Below are 15,052 nucleotides of genomic sequence, written 5' to 3'. Positions count from 1 at the left end.
CTCTTGTTAGCAAGAGTGTCCCCTGGCTCACATACCAGACTTGGGAAGCCAGAGCGGTGACCATGAAGGACTAAAGCAAAAGCTTCTTCCTTCTGTGTCCTTGGCCTCCGGAAGCCATTTGGAGAGCAGTGGACTTGCAGACCCACGGTCTGCTCTGGTAATGGGTGCACACATGCATTCCTCTGAGCTCTGTCTCCCTAGTTCTTCTACCAACAGTGTACCCGTGTGTGTGTGTGTGTGTGTGTGTGTGTGTGTGTGTGCGTGCGCGCGCGCGCGCACGCACGCAGACACATGTGCATGTGTGTGAACATATATACCTGTGTGCCAATACACATGCATGTGAAGACACATGTGTATGAATGTTTGTGTGTGTAGACACATGTGCATGTGTGTGTAGACCCATGTGCATACCTAAGCCAAAGGTCAATGCCAGACGTCTTCCTCAGTTGCTCTCCAACTTCCATTTTGTGATCTGTCTCACTGAGCTGAGGGGTCATCATTGGCTAGCCTGGCTGGCCAGCAAGCTCCAGGGACCCGTTAGCAATCACTAAGGTTACAGATGCATGCCACTGCTGTGTCCATTATGGGTGTTCATGTGCGTGGCAGACACTTTCCCTGAGTCACCTCCCTAACCATCTGGAAGGCTTTTAACAACTACTCAAATAGAAACCACTTTTGCTTCTAGAAACTGCAACCTGTGTTCACCAAATTCCTCTCATAGTGCAGACAGGCCTAGCAAACAGGAAGAGGGAAACCAGTACTGACTGCTCACTGGTTCCGAATCTAAGAGGGTCCTGAGCTATAGCTAGCTACTCAGTGGCAGAGCTGAAGGCCTGATGACTCAGACGTCTTAGTTGCTGCTTAAGATGCAGTAAAAATTTAACCAAACAGTGCAGAAATTGCATTAAAAAGACCTTCGCTAAGCCCTGAAGCCCTTACCTCTGATGTGAGCGCTAGTACGCATCTTATACAAAGGCCCCCACACAAGCCACCTCCCTGAGGCCAGGTACCAGCGAACCAGCCTCTCATGGGCCTTTCCATCCATGGAAGGCTTGAGTAGACATTAGATCCATGGACCACAAGTCTATTCTCCCAAGATGACTGGCCAGGCCTCGACCTCAGCCATGTGCTTGGGACCAAGTGGTTCACAGGCCCAACTTCTCTGAGGGAAAGCACTACTTCCTACTTAACACAATGATGCTGGGCTTCTGCCTCCGGTTTGATGGTCCTTTCCCTCTCCAGCTGCCTCCCAGGCACTACTTCACCACAAAGGGGGCAACCAGAACCCCTGCTTCCTAACTTTGGGCTGAGACCTGTGTAGAGGACGACAGATCACCTCAGGGGCGTCTCCCTGAGACACTGCATCTTTGGCTTTCTTTCCTGGGGAATTCCAGCACGGGAAAACACAGTATGCTGCGTGAAAGAATGCTGGCATCTGCTGGGCTGGTGCGAGCTCCCGAGGCAGGCCAGGCCAGATGAACAAGGTCTGAGCAGATGTGTGTGGACACGGAAAAAGGACTCCCACTTCAAATTTCTCTCTCTCTCTCTCTTTTTTTTATTCTAAATAAAAACCACACTTTTGTGCTGAACAATGGAATATAAAAGAATCAATGTACGATTTTAGATGTCTACTATTTTGGAGGAAAAGGTTTACAAAATATACAAAACTTTACAGCAGATAGTAAACACTTACATATTAGGAGGTCAGTACTTCTTAATTTAATGGAAGGAGTTAGACAGGAATTGCTTCTCTGCTTCAGAAGAGACTCGAGCTACTTTGGAGGGGAGGGGAGGGGGAGAAGGAAGGGGAGGGGGAGGGGGAGGGGGAAGGGGAGGGGGAGGGGGAGGGGCAAGGGGAGGGGGAGGGCTGACATCAGCCAGAGCAACATCACAGGTGTCATTTTTCTTGACACGATTATGACATACAGTCACACTCAAACAGATGTTGTACAGCTGCATCCTGACTCACTCGGTGCAACTCGGATGTGTGGATACTCCTAGACAGACAGACAGGGCCCACTCCCATGCCAACAAATTCAGTGTCCATCTATAAAGGGATTTAAACTCGCTTTCAAAGTTCCACAGTCTGGTGGAAAGGGCACAGCAGGAAGCCAGAAAAGGAAGATAATCAGTAGCAAGGTCCTGCCTGGGTAAAAAGCTTTGAAGCTTACAGGTCTGCCCTGTAGACAGGGGCTGGAGATGGGTCGCAATAAAGTAAAAAATAATTCTCACCTATTTCCTGGTCCTTAGGGTTACCTGACCCTCCCACTAACTAACCGTGAACTGTGGGGACTCCATAGAATCTTAAAACTTAAAAACCAAATACTGGGGTTCATTCGATAAGAGCTTCTAGCCAGGCTGTGTCGTCACTGAGCCACGAAGGGTCACCAGCATGCGAGGGCACATCCTGTCCGCTGACTACACACTGTTTACGCCACATCAGCACCACCACTTCCCCTTAGGAAAGGCGCTGGGATGGTCCCCGGGTTTGGCTTGATGCTCGTCTAACAGCCAAGGAGATACTCTTAATGATTGTTGAACAAAACAGTTCTGAAAAGTTGTACAGCTGGTCCTGAGCGCAGACCGAAAAAAGGGGGTGTGTGGGCAGCGGAGGACGACAGGCAAAATGGAACATTCGAAGGTCAAACGGAGCTCTAGGGCATACAGCAGGGGAGACTGCTACATGGGAACCCAAAAGGGGGGAGCGAGTGAAGTAAGATGGGTGTTAAAAGCTAAAAAATTCAAAATAAAATGAACACCTTCCACGAGGTATCCTTGAGTACCCTTCACTACCGTGTTATGTTTCAAGTAAATCAACTCAAGAGAAGGGTGACCTCTCTGCAGGGAGAGCAAACACAGCTTCACATAGAGGGGGAGACAGCTGTGAATGTGGGGCTACCCAAAGAGGCATGGTTTGGACAATGAGCCTCATAAGCTACTGGTCCCACTTGCTACATGTCTGCCTGGGACCAACTGGGCCTCCCTGATAAGTTAACCTCAAGGAAGCAGAATATACAGTTGCTTTTTTTTTTTTTTTTTTTTTTTTAAGTGTTTCAAGGGCAAAACTTCAAAGATCTGCTTTTTGGTTTACGGCAAAAAGGAAAAACTTCACAGTTTCGGGTTAAGTATACAGACGACCCGGCATATGCTAAAGAAAAGGGTTTCTCCTTGCTCAGCGACCTGGCTGGGGTCCAGTAAGTACCACCCCTCCGAAATCAAACCGCTCACTGCTCACTCCTTGCCAGAAGTATAGAAGTGGCTTGAAACTGCTCAGCAGATACGTAACTGTAGCTTGTTACCCATCCCCAGGGTAAGGAAACGGGAAGCCAGACACTAAAGGCCACAGCAGTGACCTCCTGATGAAACGTCACAAGTTCAGACACGCAAGCTGGCCTTTCACCGGCCACTGTGTGAGCCCACAAGACAGCCCTGTGGCCCTATACATCACCTCACGGGCTTCCTCAGTTCAAGATGAAAAAGAGGCAGCCAGCTGGGTACGGCCTCATTTGCCCATCTCAACATATGGACAGGAGGTTCCCCGAGGCAGGAGGATAAAAAGCTGAGCAAGAACCTAGTTCGTGTGACTTGATTTGAGTTTGTCCTGCTACAGACTATACCTGGAGAGACTGTGCGGGCGGTAAAAGGCCTGGTGCACTCTCCCGCGGCCATGCCCGTTCTCCAATCCGCTGCCATGACTACCTGTTGGAATATGGCTCCTTGCTTGAGAGAAATCAATTTTCCTTAAGTCACTTACCGAAATGGACATGCTGGGTAGTGTGTATACAAAACAGAAAAAATAAATAAATATTAATGTCTAAAAAGGCTTTGTGAGTTAATTAAAACCATTTGCTTATGAAACAGCCCAGGGTGTTGCTGAGTCCCACGGGAGCACTGTCAGTGGCTGGGCCCAAAATTAGGGACTCTCGGAGCTCACCTGAGCAGGGTGAGGTAGAACAAGCTACTGAGGTGCCGGCTTAGTAAGTATGCAAGACCAAGGGTCCTCTAGACCCCTTCACAGACTAAGAATGAAGCTAAACAGCCACAGGGAAGGCCTAAGCCAGCTGCCATCCACATGCGCCCCCTGGAGGTGATGCAATGAAAGACGGGATCAACTCCGGCAGGGTGAACTGCCAAACAAACTCCCACACTTTTACCAGCAAGTAAACAGGTTACCCAACTGGTGCAGTCGGACCGCACACCCTGCTATGTACCACTAGTTACTCGGGTTCCTTTAATCCAGAAGGGTTCGTGACCCACCACCTCACAGGGGGCCTCTCTTCTCCACTGTAGGTCATAGGTCAGACCAGCCTGAATGGGAGACTTGATGTAAATTAAGGCAAGACTACTGCCGCCAGATGACAGGTGACCGCCCGAAGCAGCTCTGTCCTCTCTGCTCTTGACATCCAGGACTACCGCTCTACAAAACCGTGTTTCTTTGGAAATGAGGAGAAAAAGCCGAGCCACTTCTTCCATCCACCCAGGCTGCCCCATCTGGTGGCATGGCAGGACACCCAAAGCTTTCCAACCTCAACAGAAAGCTTGGGCTTCAGTTCGGATCGAGCTGCCAAGAGACTATTGCTGTCCAGTCAGGGGATTCGAGCTGTGGGGCCAGCAGTGGCTCCGCTCCTCACATCTTGTCCCCGCTGAGGAGGGCATGGGGACGGACTACCCTGCTGCTAGTCCCTTCTGAATGACCAAGCTCCCCCAAACCCTCTCACAGCTGTTGTCCCGCCAAAGGCTGGCACTCACAGCCACAGTGAGACCTGTCACCACCTCTTCTACGCAGTGAGGCTGTTGGTCAGATTCTTAGCAGCATAAAACCTACCAGCAAACTAAAAGTAGGGAAACTGGCAAAGGGGACCTAGTCCACAGGGCCACTTGACCAGATCCTAAAGCCAGCCTCAAAAGTATCAAGAACGCAGCCCCCAGTGGGCAAGAATAGGTATGGAGGTAAATGTGACAGGGCTGTTGCCTCTCAAAAACAGTAAAGGCTCGTGTGCTATCTCTCAACACAATACAGAATGGGATTCCTAGCAAGGCAAAGCCATAGCGTCGGCTGGGGAAGGACCAACAGCGGCTAGAACATCGCTATCCCAGCCGCCCCCTGGGAGCTGCCTCTGGCTCTGCTGAGAGCCAGTCAGCTGTCTGGGTTCTTTTCGGCCTCTTTGGAGTGGATAACGTACATGAAGGTCTGCTCGATGGTGAAGTCGGGTGGAAGACTGCCTTTGTGCACACCCACATGTTTGCTCATAAGGTTAAGGGTGGAACTGTAGTGGCCACAGACTGTACAGCGGTACATGAGCGCCCCCGAGTGTGTCTTGAGGTGGCACTTGATGGTCGAGCGACCTCGGAAGAATTTGTGGCACACCTTACACTGGTAAGGCTTCTCGCCCGTGTGGATCCGCCGGTGGTAGTTGAACTCGCTTGTGTGGGCAAACCTTTTCCCACAGACCTTGCAGTTGTACTTGCTGTTCCCAGGTTGGCCCTGCAGAGCCAGCTCCTCGCTCAGAAACTCCTCCGCCGGCAGCTTCCGCTTCTGGAGGGCGAGGTGTGGGAGGCCCAGACCGGGCCGGGAATCGAGGCCGCCGCTGCACTTGTGCTGGCTGACGTGGTAGCGGTAGGCAGCCTCGGACCTGAAGCTCTGGCTGCAGAAGTGGCACCGGAACAGAGCGTCCTCCAGGCTTTGGTGGACCGCCATGTGCTTCTCCAGAAGGTGCCAGTCCACAAAGCTGCTGGCACAGACCGAGCAGGAGAAGACTGAAATGCCGAGGTGACAGAGCGTGTGCCACATGAGGCTGCACAGGTTGAGGTGGCGCTGGTCACACACACTACAGGCCTGGCCCTTCAAGTTCAGATGCTCAAGGATGTGGCCTCGGACCACGTGGAAGTCTTTGGCCAGTGCTTTCCCACAGGCAGCACATTTCAGCTCAGGCGAGGCTGCCCCCGCAAAGAGGCCCAGCTTCCCGGCCAGGGGCTCGTTCGGGTGGATGATAATGTTGTTCTCAGCTATCCCATCCCGCCGATGCAGGGTTAGCTGCCACTGCGTGAAGAACTTCGTTTCACACATGTCACAGGAGAAGAGGAAAATACCAATGTGAGACAGGACGTGGGTCACCCGGGAGTTTCGGTCCTGGAAGTGGGTCTCGCAGACCTTGCAGTTGCCTGTGAGCAAGTCCACGTGGTCCCGCGCGTGCTGTCGTATCAGCTGGATGTTGGGTTCTAGGACTTTCTTGCATACCTGGCAGGGCACGGCCTTATTCTCCCGGCTGTCACCCTCACCGAAGGTCAGGTCATCCTCAGTGTCATCGCTTAGCTCAATCACCTCCTCGGCCGTCCCCATGTCCTCAGCCGGATCCTCAAACTGCAAATCGTCGTCCGCCAGGCCTTCCAGCTGGAGCTCATCCACCTGCCCAAAGCCGGGATCTCTGGAGTGGTCGCTGGTGCTCTGACAGGAATTGGTCCCGGGCATAATGTCTATGGCATTGTCCGAGGCGAAGAAGCTGTTTTTATTAAAGTCTCCATTGCTTTGAACTTTGTATGGCTGGCAAGGACCCATGCTGGTCTGGATGCCTGTGCTGGCAGTGCTTAGGATGGGTGGGGTCACCATCGTAGGAACAGAAGTGAAGGGAACAGGGGCGTCGTGGTCTTCTGTCTTTGGTGGCAGGGGCAAGCTATGACTAGTGTCCCCTGCGACACTCCTCTCTTCCTCTTTATAGCTCCCTCCAGCATCAGCAGGTAACACACAGTTTCTATCAGGACCAAAGTGTTCCCCACTCCCCCGGAGCTCCCCCAGGGAGTGGGCGGGATCTACCGAAGAACAACTCAGAGTAGCAGACTGGCTGTCACCGCTGCTGGTCAAGGACTTAGCCATCGCAGTGCTCTCTAGGTCTGGAAACGTAGAGTGGCAGGCCTGAAGGAGGTCCTCCATACCCAGACGCTCGGCGACCTCATAGATGACCCCAACGTTGATCAGGTCTGTGAAAAGCTCGGACGTGTAGACAAAGCTCAGAATCTTTTCAAAGTTGGCGGGCGTGATGAAGTCCACCACGTAGGTCCGGGCAGCATCAAGCCCAGTATTCAAGAAGAGGTTCTGGAAGTAGCCAGCTGCGCACGCCAGCACGGCCTTGTGGGCAGGAAAGGAGCGGCTCCCTACCACGATGGTGACGTCGCACATGGTCTCTGACAGCCGGCACTTGTTGAGCTCCTTCAGCAGGTTGTTAGGGTGGTTGCTGCTTTGCAGTTTGATCCTCATGCCCATCTTAGCAGCTCCGGTGAAGTCGCCCCTGTATCAGCAAGGTCAATCTGTGGAGGAGAGGAGAACAGCCTCAAAGAGGGCTCTGGGCAGGAGAAAATGCAACCATTCTGAACGTGTCCTAGCTGAGAGGAGTGAACACACACACGGGGAGAACGGGAGCCAAAGAACAACAAGGAGGACATGATCTTCACCGTGCATGTGCCCAGCTACGGAATCTTTACGATAAAACCCAAAAGGGATGAGGAAAAAATTAAAAAATCAATTAGCTTGGTCTTGAAAGTCTAAGAGGCTGGGATTGCAGAGACAGCTCAGCTGCTAAGAGCATCTGCCGTTCACCCAAAGGACCCAGGTTCCATTCCCAGCATCCACATGTCTATAACTCAAGTTCCAGGGGAATCTGACAACCTCTTCTGGCTGCTTCAGGCAACAGACACACACACACACACACACACACACACACACACACACATCCATGCAGGCAAAGGCTCATGCACACAAAACAAGAACAAATAAATCCTTAAAAAAAAAAAAAAAAAAAAAAAAAAACAAGAGGCAGGGGAGGTGGCACACACCTTTAATCCCAGCATTCGGGAGGCAGAGGCAGGCAGATTGCTGTGAGTTTGAGGCCAGCCTGGTCTACAAAGTGAGTCCAGGACAGCGAAAGCTACACAGAGAAACCCTGTGTCGAAAAGCAACAAAACAAAACAAACAGACAAACAAAAACAAACCACCACCACCAACAACAACAACAAACCACTAAACTCAAAGGCCAGGTGCAATGACATATACCTATAATTCTAGCACGTGGAAGGCCACAGGGCAGGAGTTCTAGGACAGCCTGAACTATTAGGATAGCCCTGTGCTATAAAGCCAAGCTGTCTATTTAAAGAGATAAGCATGAGCTGCAGGTACCAAGCTGGGGTTCTTCCAACTAGTGGGAGACCGTCTACTGAGCACAGTCCTCTACCACAGGCTCGGGTTTCTTTATTAATGTCTTCGTATATAAAGTGTCTTCTGTCATTAAATCTATCCTTCTCCCTCACAGTGCCAACCGCCACAAATACACTTGGAACACTTTCATCCAAGCTCCATTAGCTACTGAAGAAGAGACAACCGTTGCACTTTTAGTTGTCTGTAGTAGCTGTCCTTTCAAGTCCCCGCCCCCTCTCTCCCCCTTCTGAGACACATTCTTATGTAGCCCAGGCTGACTCTCAAATTGCTCTGTTACTAAGGACGGCCTTGATCTCGTGACGCTCCGGCCCCTACCTCCCAGATGCCAGATTACAGATAGGAACCACCGGACCCAGCTCAAAAGTCTCACACTCTGGAATCCCCTCCTTGCCTTTCCTCCTTAGGCTACATGCCTACGCTGTGGACGCTACTGTGTCCGGTGGACGAAGCTAAACAAACAAGCAAAGAAGAAAGCAAATCGAACACAGCTGTGGTATCTAACGTTACTTGGGTACGATGCATTTGTCTTTACCAAGCACAATACTAACAATTACCAACAACCGGATGCCTCCTGCAAGGGAAAGAGTCCGTCAAGCCTTTTTAACATCACTTTCCCCTCTTTCCGCTCTGGCTGGTCACATGCTTGTGCGTCTCACAAGTCGCCCTGAGCGAGCAGCACAACCGCTTTCTCCATCGCACTAGGTTCTGCCAACAATTCCCAACTTTTTTCCGGGGTCCAGAACTCGTCTGGATCTAGTCGGGTACCAACCACACCGTCTCCCAAGCTCTAGAGGCCACTCATCCACTGTGGGAGGCTCCGGGCACCCCCGTGGATCTGGAACTTGCAGGGAGTGTGCACCCCAACGGTCTGGTGGCACCGAGTTCTCCTCTGCAATCCGCGAGGGCGGAGGGGGCGTAGCACCGCGGCAAGGGGGCAGCCCCAGGCCAGGCACCCCGGGAGCCGAGGCCCGGACGCCCGCAGGGAGGAGAGAGGAAGGAAGGGACGAGCCGGGGACGCCGGCCGGCGGGGCGCGCCCAGCCAGGGCAGCAGAGAGGCCGAGCGGGAGCCGGCTCGACCAGGGGCAGCCCTCACCCGACCGCGCTTACCCGGTTCCGCGGGGCCCGAGCACCATCGCCGCCGCCGCTGCCGCCGCCTCACACAAAGGCCCCGGCCCGCCGTGCCCGGCCCGACGAGGAGGCGGCGCCGCCGGCCGCGGCCAGACTCTCCATCCGCCGAGCCGCTCGCCGCGCCGGCCCGGGCCGCCCCCGCCGCCCGGCCCGCAGCGCCCCCCGCCGTCCCGGAGGAGGCAGCGCCCCCCGCCGCCCGGCCCGCAGCGCCCCCCGCCGCACGGGAGGAGGCAGCGCCCCCCGACGGCCGGACGGAGCCGGGAGCCCGCCCCAGCCCCTCGCCGTGGCGGCCGGGGAGTGCAAACCCAGGGGCAATCCTGCGCTCCTGCAGCTTGACAGAAAAGTTGTGCGCTTGCTGGCTTAGGGCATGCCTCCTGTGAGCTTTCCAAAGGCAGGGATCTGGAGCTTTGCGTTTTGTCTGTCACCCTTCCCGGGCCGCAGGCGATCTGGGTGCTCTGTAAAGCCTGTTGGCGGTGTAGGGAACCCTTCTGATAGTCCAAAACTGACCCTCCTTCCTCCTGCATGGCCAGATGGAGGAGTCACGGGATTCCCTGGACCGTGGCAACCCAGGTCAGTTCCTAAACTGCTCTGTCTCCCTAGCCCTCACCGTCTGAACCCTCTCATCAAAGGGTCCTGCCCAAGACTAGCCCTAAAACCAGAAGTATGTCCCCTGCCCACATCCGTTATGCAGCCAAGACACCCCAGCCTGGCGCCTCCACAGGGAAGGAGCCCACCAGGTTTTCATTAGTCCCCCATGTCTGAGGGCAGTGGGCAGCCAGGAACAGCTCCTGGCAGGATTAATTTAGCAATTGGTGATGGATAAATAGGAAGGGGCAGACGCAGCGGGTGTTGCTAACTGATCTAAGCTACTTTGGCTATTCAGTAATTATTTACTTTGGTAAGTGGTGTGTTTTCATTCCCACCGCCAACATGGTAGACGACACTGAAAGGAAGCATTGTGTCCAATGCACCGAATATACAGGTTTTATTAAGCCAAGTCTGTCCTCTGGCGAAGACTGGGTTGTTGCCCTTTTGAACTGTCAGCAGCTAAGATTATTAGCACAGATAGCACAAGACTAGGCCCGTGGGGGGAGGGGGACGGGTAATTTAAGAAGCCCCGCCCCCTGCCTGGTTTCTGGGAAAGGTCCTCCTCCTCCTCTTCTATAATTAGCTACAAAGCAATGAGTTTCCTTACGACATTTTCTTATGTTTTTAGTTTTGTTTGATCCTCCACAACCCCCTTCCCTTCCTCCATCTCCCTGTCTCCATTCCTGCCTTCAGATCACGTGCTCTATTATCCTCCCCACCCATCTCCCTTAAAGCCCTCCCCCCTTTTTGAGTCCCTTTCTAGTTTCGTCGCCTCTATACACACTCCCAACTAAATGCAAAAACATAAAAATTTTAGAAGGACCTACGTATAAAAGAGAATGGGTAATGTCTGTCTTTCTACCTCTCTTAATGTTTTCTCCACTTCCATCCTTTTTTCTTCAACCTTTCGTTAGGCTGGGTAAAGCTGATTGTATACTCACACAACGTTTTCATTATTTGCCAGTTGATGGGCGTTTGGGTCTGTGTAGCAGGATATCAAAGCCTTGGATCCAGAAGTGATATGTCTGGGTCATATGGGAATTCTATTTTTAGTTTTTTAAGAAAATTCAACACGGGCTGGAGAGATGGCTCAGAAGTTAAGAGCACTCACTGGCTGCTCTTCCAGAGGTCCTGAGGCTCACAACCATCTGTAATGAGATCTGGTGCCCTCTTCTGGCAGGCAGGCACGTGTGCAGGCAGACCATTGTATACATAATAAATCTGAAGGAAGAAGAAAGGAGGAGAAGAGGAGGAGGAGAAGACATGGCATGTCTTCCTGCAGTTGCACCGACCTTACTGTGGGTAAAAAGACATACAACTAATGCTGTTCATCTTAAGGTGGAGCAGTGTTCCAGAGTTGCTGTCATCATCTGTGTGACGGAGATCGGCAAGCCTTCCTGATGAATGAGCCTTCCACAAGAGTGCAAGGACACCACCAATGTGACTGACAGACTAGACTATAAATTGCAATCCCTGAAAGCAGCACACGTGGAACAGGAGCGGGAAGCAGCTGTGGCATCAGGTGCTTAGTCATCCCGGGCAATAAGCCACTCAGCCTCAGCTGTCCACCCAGAAAGAACTTGCCCACGCAAGGGAGGAACTACAAGCAAGAGGCATATAGAAGCTCTGTACTGGCCTCTGAGTCGGCCCAGCTGCGGGTGGAGGTGGCTGGCTTGCAAATTTATATGGTTAGGGAAAAGAGAATGTAAATTATGAGCCCAGGCTGGGCGATAGTGGTGCACACCTTTAATCCCAGCACTCGAGAGGCAGAGGCAGGTGGATCCCTGTGAGTTCGAGGCCAGCCTGGTCTACAATGCGAGTCCAGGACAGCCAAAGCTACACAGAGAAACCCTGTCTCAAAAAAAAACCAACCAAAAAAATATATATGAGCCCAGGATGTAGTCAGTTGGTAGAATGCCTCCCTAGCGAGCATGAGACCCTAATTTCCACCACCACTACCCCCCAGTGCCACGTAAGCCACTTGTGGTGGTGTGTGTTCGTAACCCCCAGAATTCAGGAGGTAAAGACAGAGCGTGCTAGGTCCAAAGGACACTCCATTTCCCAAAATTCCAAAAAGTAGTCCAAATATCCAGCAATGGCTCCACCTAGCTTTGGGAGGATGTCTGGCGGTTACATAAAAACCAGCTTCCTCAAGAACGTGCAAAGCCAATTCCCCTCTGCCTAAGGAAGCTGGCAGAACGGCTATCTGTGGCGTCCATCTGCATGGCAAAGGGAATACCCAGCTTCCAGGCTCCCTTGGTGTCACAAGTTCCTGTTACAAAATTCAGAGTCCACGCTGGCATCCCGGCTATTCTCACTTTGTTCTTTACCCTAAACTCCCTCCAGCTCACGGGCTCCCCTCCCCCCAGCTACTCACTGGCCTTGTAATGCTACTAAGTTTCCTGTTGTGCCCCCCTCCACACACACACACACTCTGTCTCCTCTGTCTCTCCCCTCCCACTTCTCTCCTGCATGGCTAAGTCTGATAGCTGCCTATATTCTACGTGTTTCCTCTCTGTTCTGGACTCTTCCAGATGCCTCTAGCTGTGCTCTCTCTCTCACATCTTAAAAAAAAACCTTCTCTTTAACCATCCCATGGAATGGTCATGTTGTCAGTTTATACAAAAGTCTCCAATGGTCAAGGCTATCCTCTGCTATGTAGCATATCTGAAGCTAGCCTGGGCTACATAAAGGCCAGGAGGTAGTGGCTCACGCCTTTAATCCCAGCACTCTTGGAGGCAGAGACAGGTGGATCTCTGTTGTGGAAGGTTTGGAATATATGTAAACGTGTTTTTGTTTTGATCCCAGGTGTGGGATATGGGGGCTGCTCCAGTTTGTCCACAGCTGATAACTGCCTCCTGAGAGGGTGCGTGATGTTCGTCAGCTGTGAACTTCCTTGTGCAGGGGCATGGTCTTTGCCAGTGGGGATAAAAGCCAGCCCCAGAGAGACTCGGGGCTCAGAGAAGGAAGCAGGCTGCTGGTGCTTTCCCCTGCTGCTCCTGGTTGCTGCTGATGCAGTTTGATAAGCTGGCGATCTCCTGAAATGGAGATTGGACTTGCCCCAAGGAACCCAACGACCACAAACAGCAGAGAAGCAGCTAAGGAAAACTATGTTCCCTCTCCCCACTAACCTTCTTTCTCTCCTGATGGGTGTTGGGGTGTTGGGGTGTTGGAAGGGATTGGGGTGAAGTAGGGAGGAAGAGATTGAAAGAAACCCCAAAATAAAAATAGTTGGTCAAGGGACTAGAAAGATGGCTCAGCAGTTAAGAGCACACTGTCTGTTCTTCAGAGGTCCTGAGTTCAATTCCCAGCAGCCACCTAGGTAATGAGATTTGATGCCCTCTTCTGGCCCTCAGTATACATGCAGGCAGAGCACTGTATACATAAGAATAAATAAGTAAATAAATAATTTTTTTAAATAGTTGGTCAAAAGTACACCAACAGAGATCGATGAGTTTGAGGCCTGCCTGGTCTGCAGAGTGAGTTCCAGGACAGGCAGGCTACACAAGAAACCCAGTCTTTAAAAACAAAACAAACAAAAGCCTGTCTATGCTGATACCCTGTCCTGAGTTCCTAAAAACGTGAAACCTGTGGAAGAATTTATTATTATAAAGATGTATCATTATATATGCAGTGCTCGGCCTGCATATACACCTGCAGGCCAGAAGAGGGCACCAGATCACGTTACAGATGGTTGTGAGCCACCATGTCTTTGCTGGGAATTGAACTCAGGACCTCTGGAGGAACAGTCAGCGCCCTTAACCTCTGAGCCATCTCTCCAGCCCTAGCCTCTCTTTTAGGTGCTGTATGGGATGTTCTCTGTCTGGGCCGGATGAGTTCAGTCTCTAACACTCTGAGGTAGCCACGCCTGAGGGAATCCTGGGCAGGACGCAGCTCAGCTCATCCCGCTTGGTGTGGCGGGCATGCCCACTGGATTCCCATCTATTCCTGCATTCCGGGGCTCCTTCTCCTATTTCCCTTTTGGTGCCTTTTTACCCTGACTTCTTCTTCTTGTTGTTTTTGAGACAGGGCTTCTCTGTGTAGCCTTGGCTGTCCTAGACTTGCTTTGTAGACCAGGCTGGCCTCGAATTCACAGCGATCCGCCTGCCTCTGCCTCCCAAGTGCTGGGACTAAAGGCTTGCGCCACCACCACCCGGCTAGAGGAGGCTCCTTTTGCAGCCGGCAGTGGTTAAGCTGCGGAGGCTCCTAACTGTTAAGTGCTGAGAATAAGCGGTTACTGAGTGCTTGTCAACAGTACCCACTTTAGGCTCAAGGGATTGTGGCGAGACCAAAGCAGGAACAACATACCTTGAGGTTGAGTTCTGTTTGCAGTTAAGACAGTTGAAAGGAAGTCCCCATTTGTCCCATGTTAAGTCCTTGCCAAGCAGCTGAGTTGCTTATTTAACCAAAGCGGACCTAGCGGTCAGGTTCTCCCAGGATCCCTTAGTTCCCTACCTATTACAGGGTGTGTCTGGCATGCCCCACCCTTGCGCTCTCTCTCTCTCTCTCTCTCTCTCTCTCTCTCTCTCTCTCTCTCTCTCTCTCTCTCTCTCTCTCCCTCCACACACACTATTTCTCCACTCAGTCTGCACAGCGACTTCCCATTCGAGAGCTGCTCCCAATAAACTTCCCTCTATAATTTGGGTTGATTTGGCTCTATCACTTTTAAGCTAAGGTTTCCACTTAATATTAAAAAGAGGTTCCTATTTTCTGTCCTTGCAAAATAAGGTTTCTATTTGCAATTAAGAGTAAGTACCTTGCTCCTTAGGTCTGGTGTAAACGGCTTGCAACCCTGTTCGCATGCCTTGGTTTCTTCCCTTCTCGCTGTGTTCTTCTAATGGTGGATAAGTGCCAACCCTCTGCTCCTCTGAACACCTTATCTCTCCCATAAGAGGGTCTGTAGGAGGCCAGCAGGGGCTGCTAGCTGACTGTTGGCCAAGTGGCCAGTCTTGGGTGTACCCCAAAATACAGCTTGCTTTAATTGGCCAGTTGGGGAATCTTAGGTTTTACAGAATGTCACAGAAGGGGCAGGGAAGGATACAAGGATGGGGGGTGGGGAAGGGGGGTGTTGTAAATAACCATTCTTAGGGCACCACAAGGCAGTTGCCCTCTTGAGTTCTTCAGTAGCTG

At 52.0% G+C, this 15,052-nt stretch overlaps 1 protein-coding gene across 1 annotated transcript; it reads right to left on the bottom strand.

Moving 5' to 3' along the window:
- Nucleotides 1–5,007: 5,007 nt before the first annotated feature.
- Nucleotides 5,008–9,413, bottom strand: Zbtb39 (zinc finger and BTB domain containing 39). The gene is made up of 2 exons (XM_051170526.1): nucleotides 9,314–9,413; nucleotides 5,008–7,302 (listed from the first exon to the last, which is right to left on the bottom strand). Exon 2 carries the CDS (start codon nucleotides 7,256–7,258, stop codon nucleotides 5,138–5,140), a length of 2,121 nt encoding a protein of 706 aa, XP_051026483.1. The 5' UTR covers nucleotides 7,259–7,302; nucleotides 9,314–9,413; the 3' UTR covers nucleotides 5,008–5,137.
- Nucleotides 9,414–15,052: the final 5,639 nt, after the last annotated feature.

The sequence above is a fragment of the Acomys russatus genome, chromosome 28 (genome assembly GCF_903995435.1).
Source record: "Acomys russatus chromosome 28, mAcoRus1.1, whole genome shotgun sequence".
NCBI classification, from domain to species: domain Eukaryota; kingdom Metazoa; phylum Chordata; class Mammalia; order Rodentia; family Muridae; genus Acomys; species Acomys russatus.
Note: the sequence above shows the minus strand (reverse complement) of the source record. Positions and strands in the feature narration are given on the sequence as shown.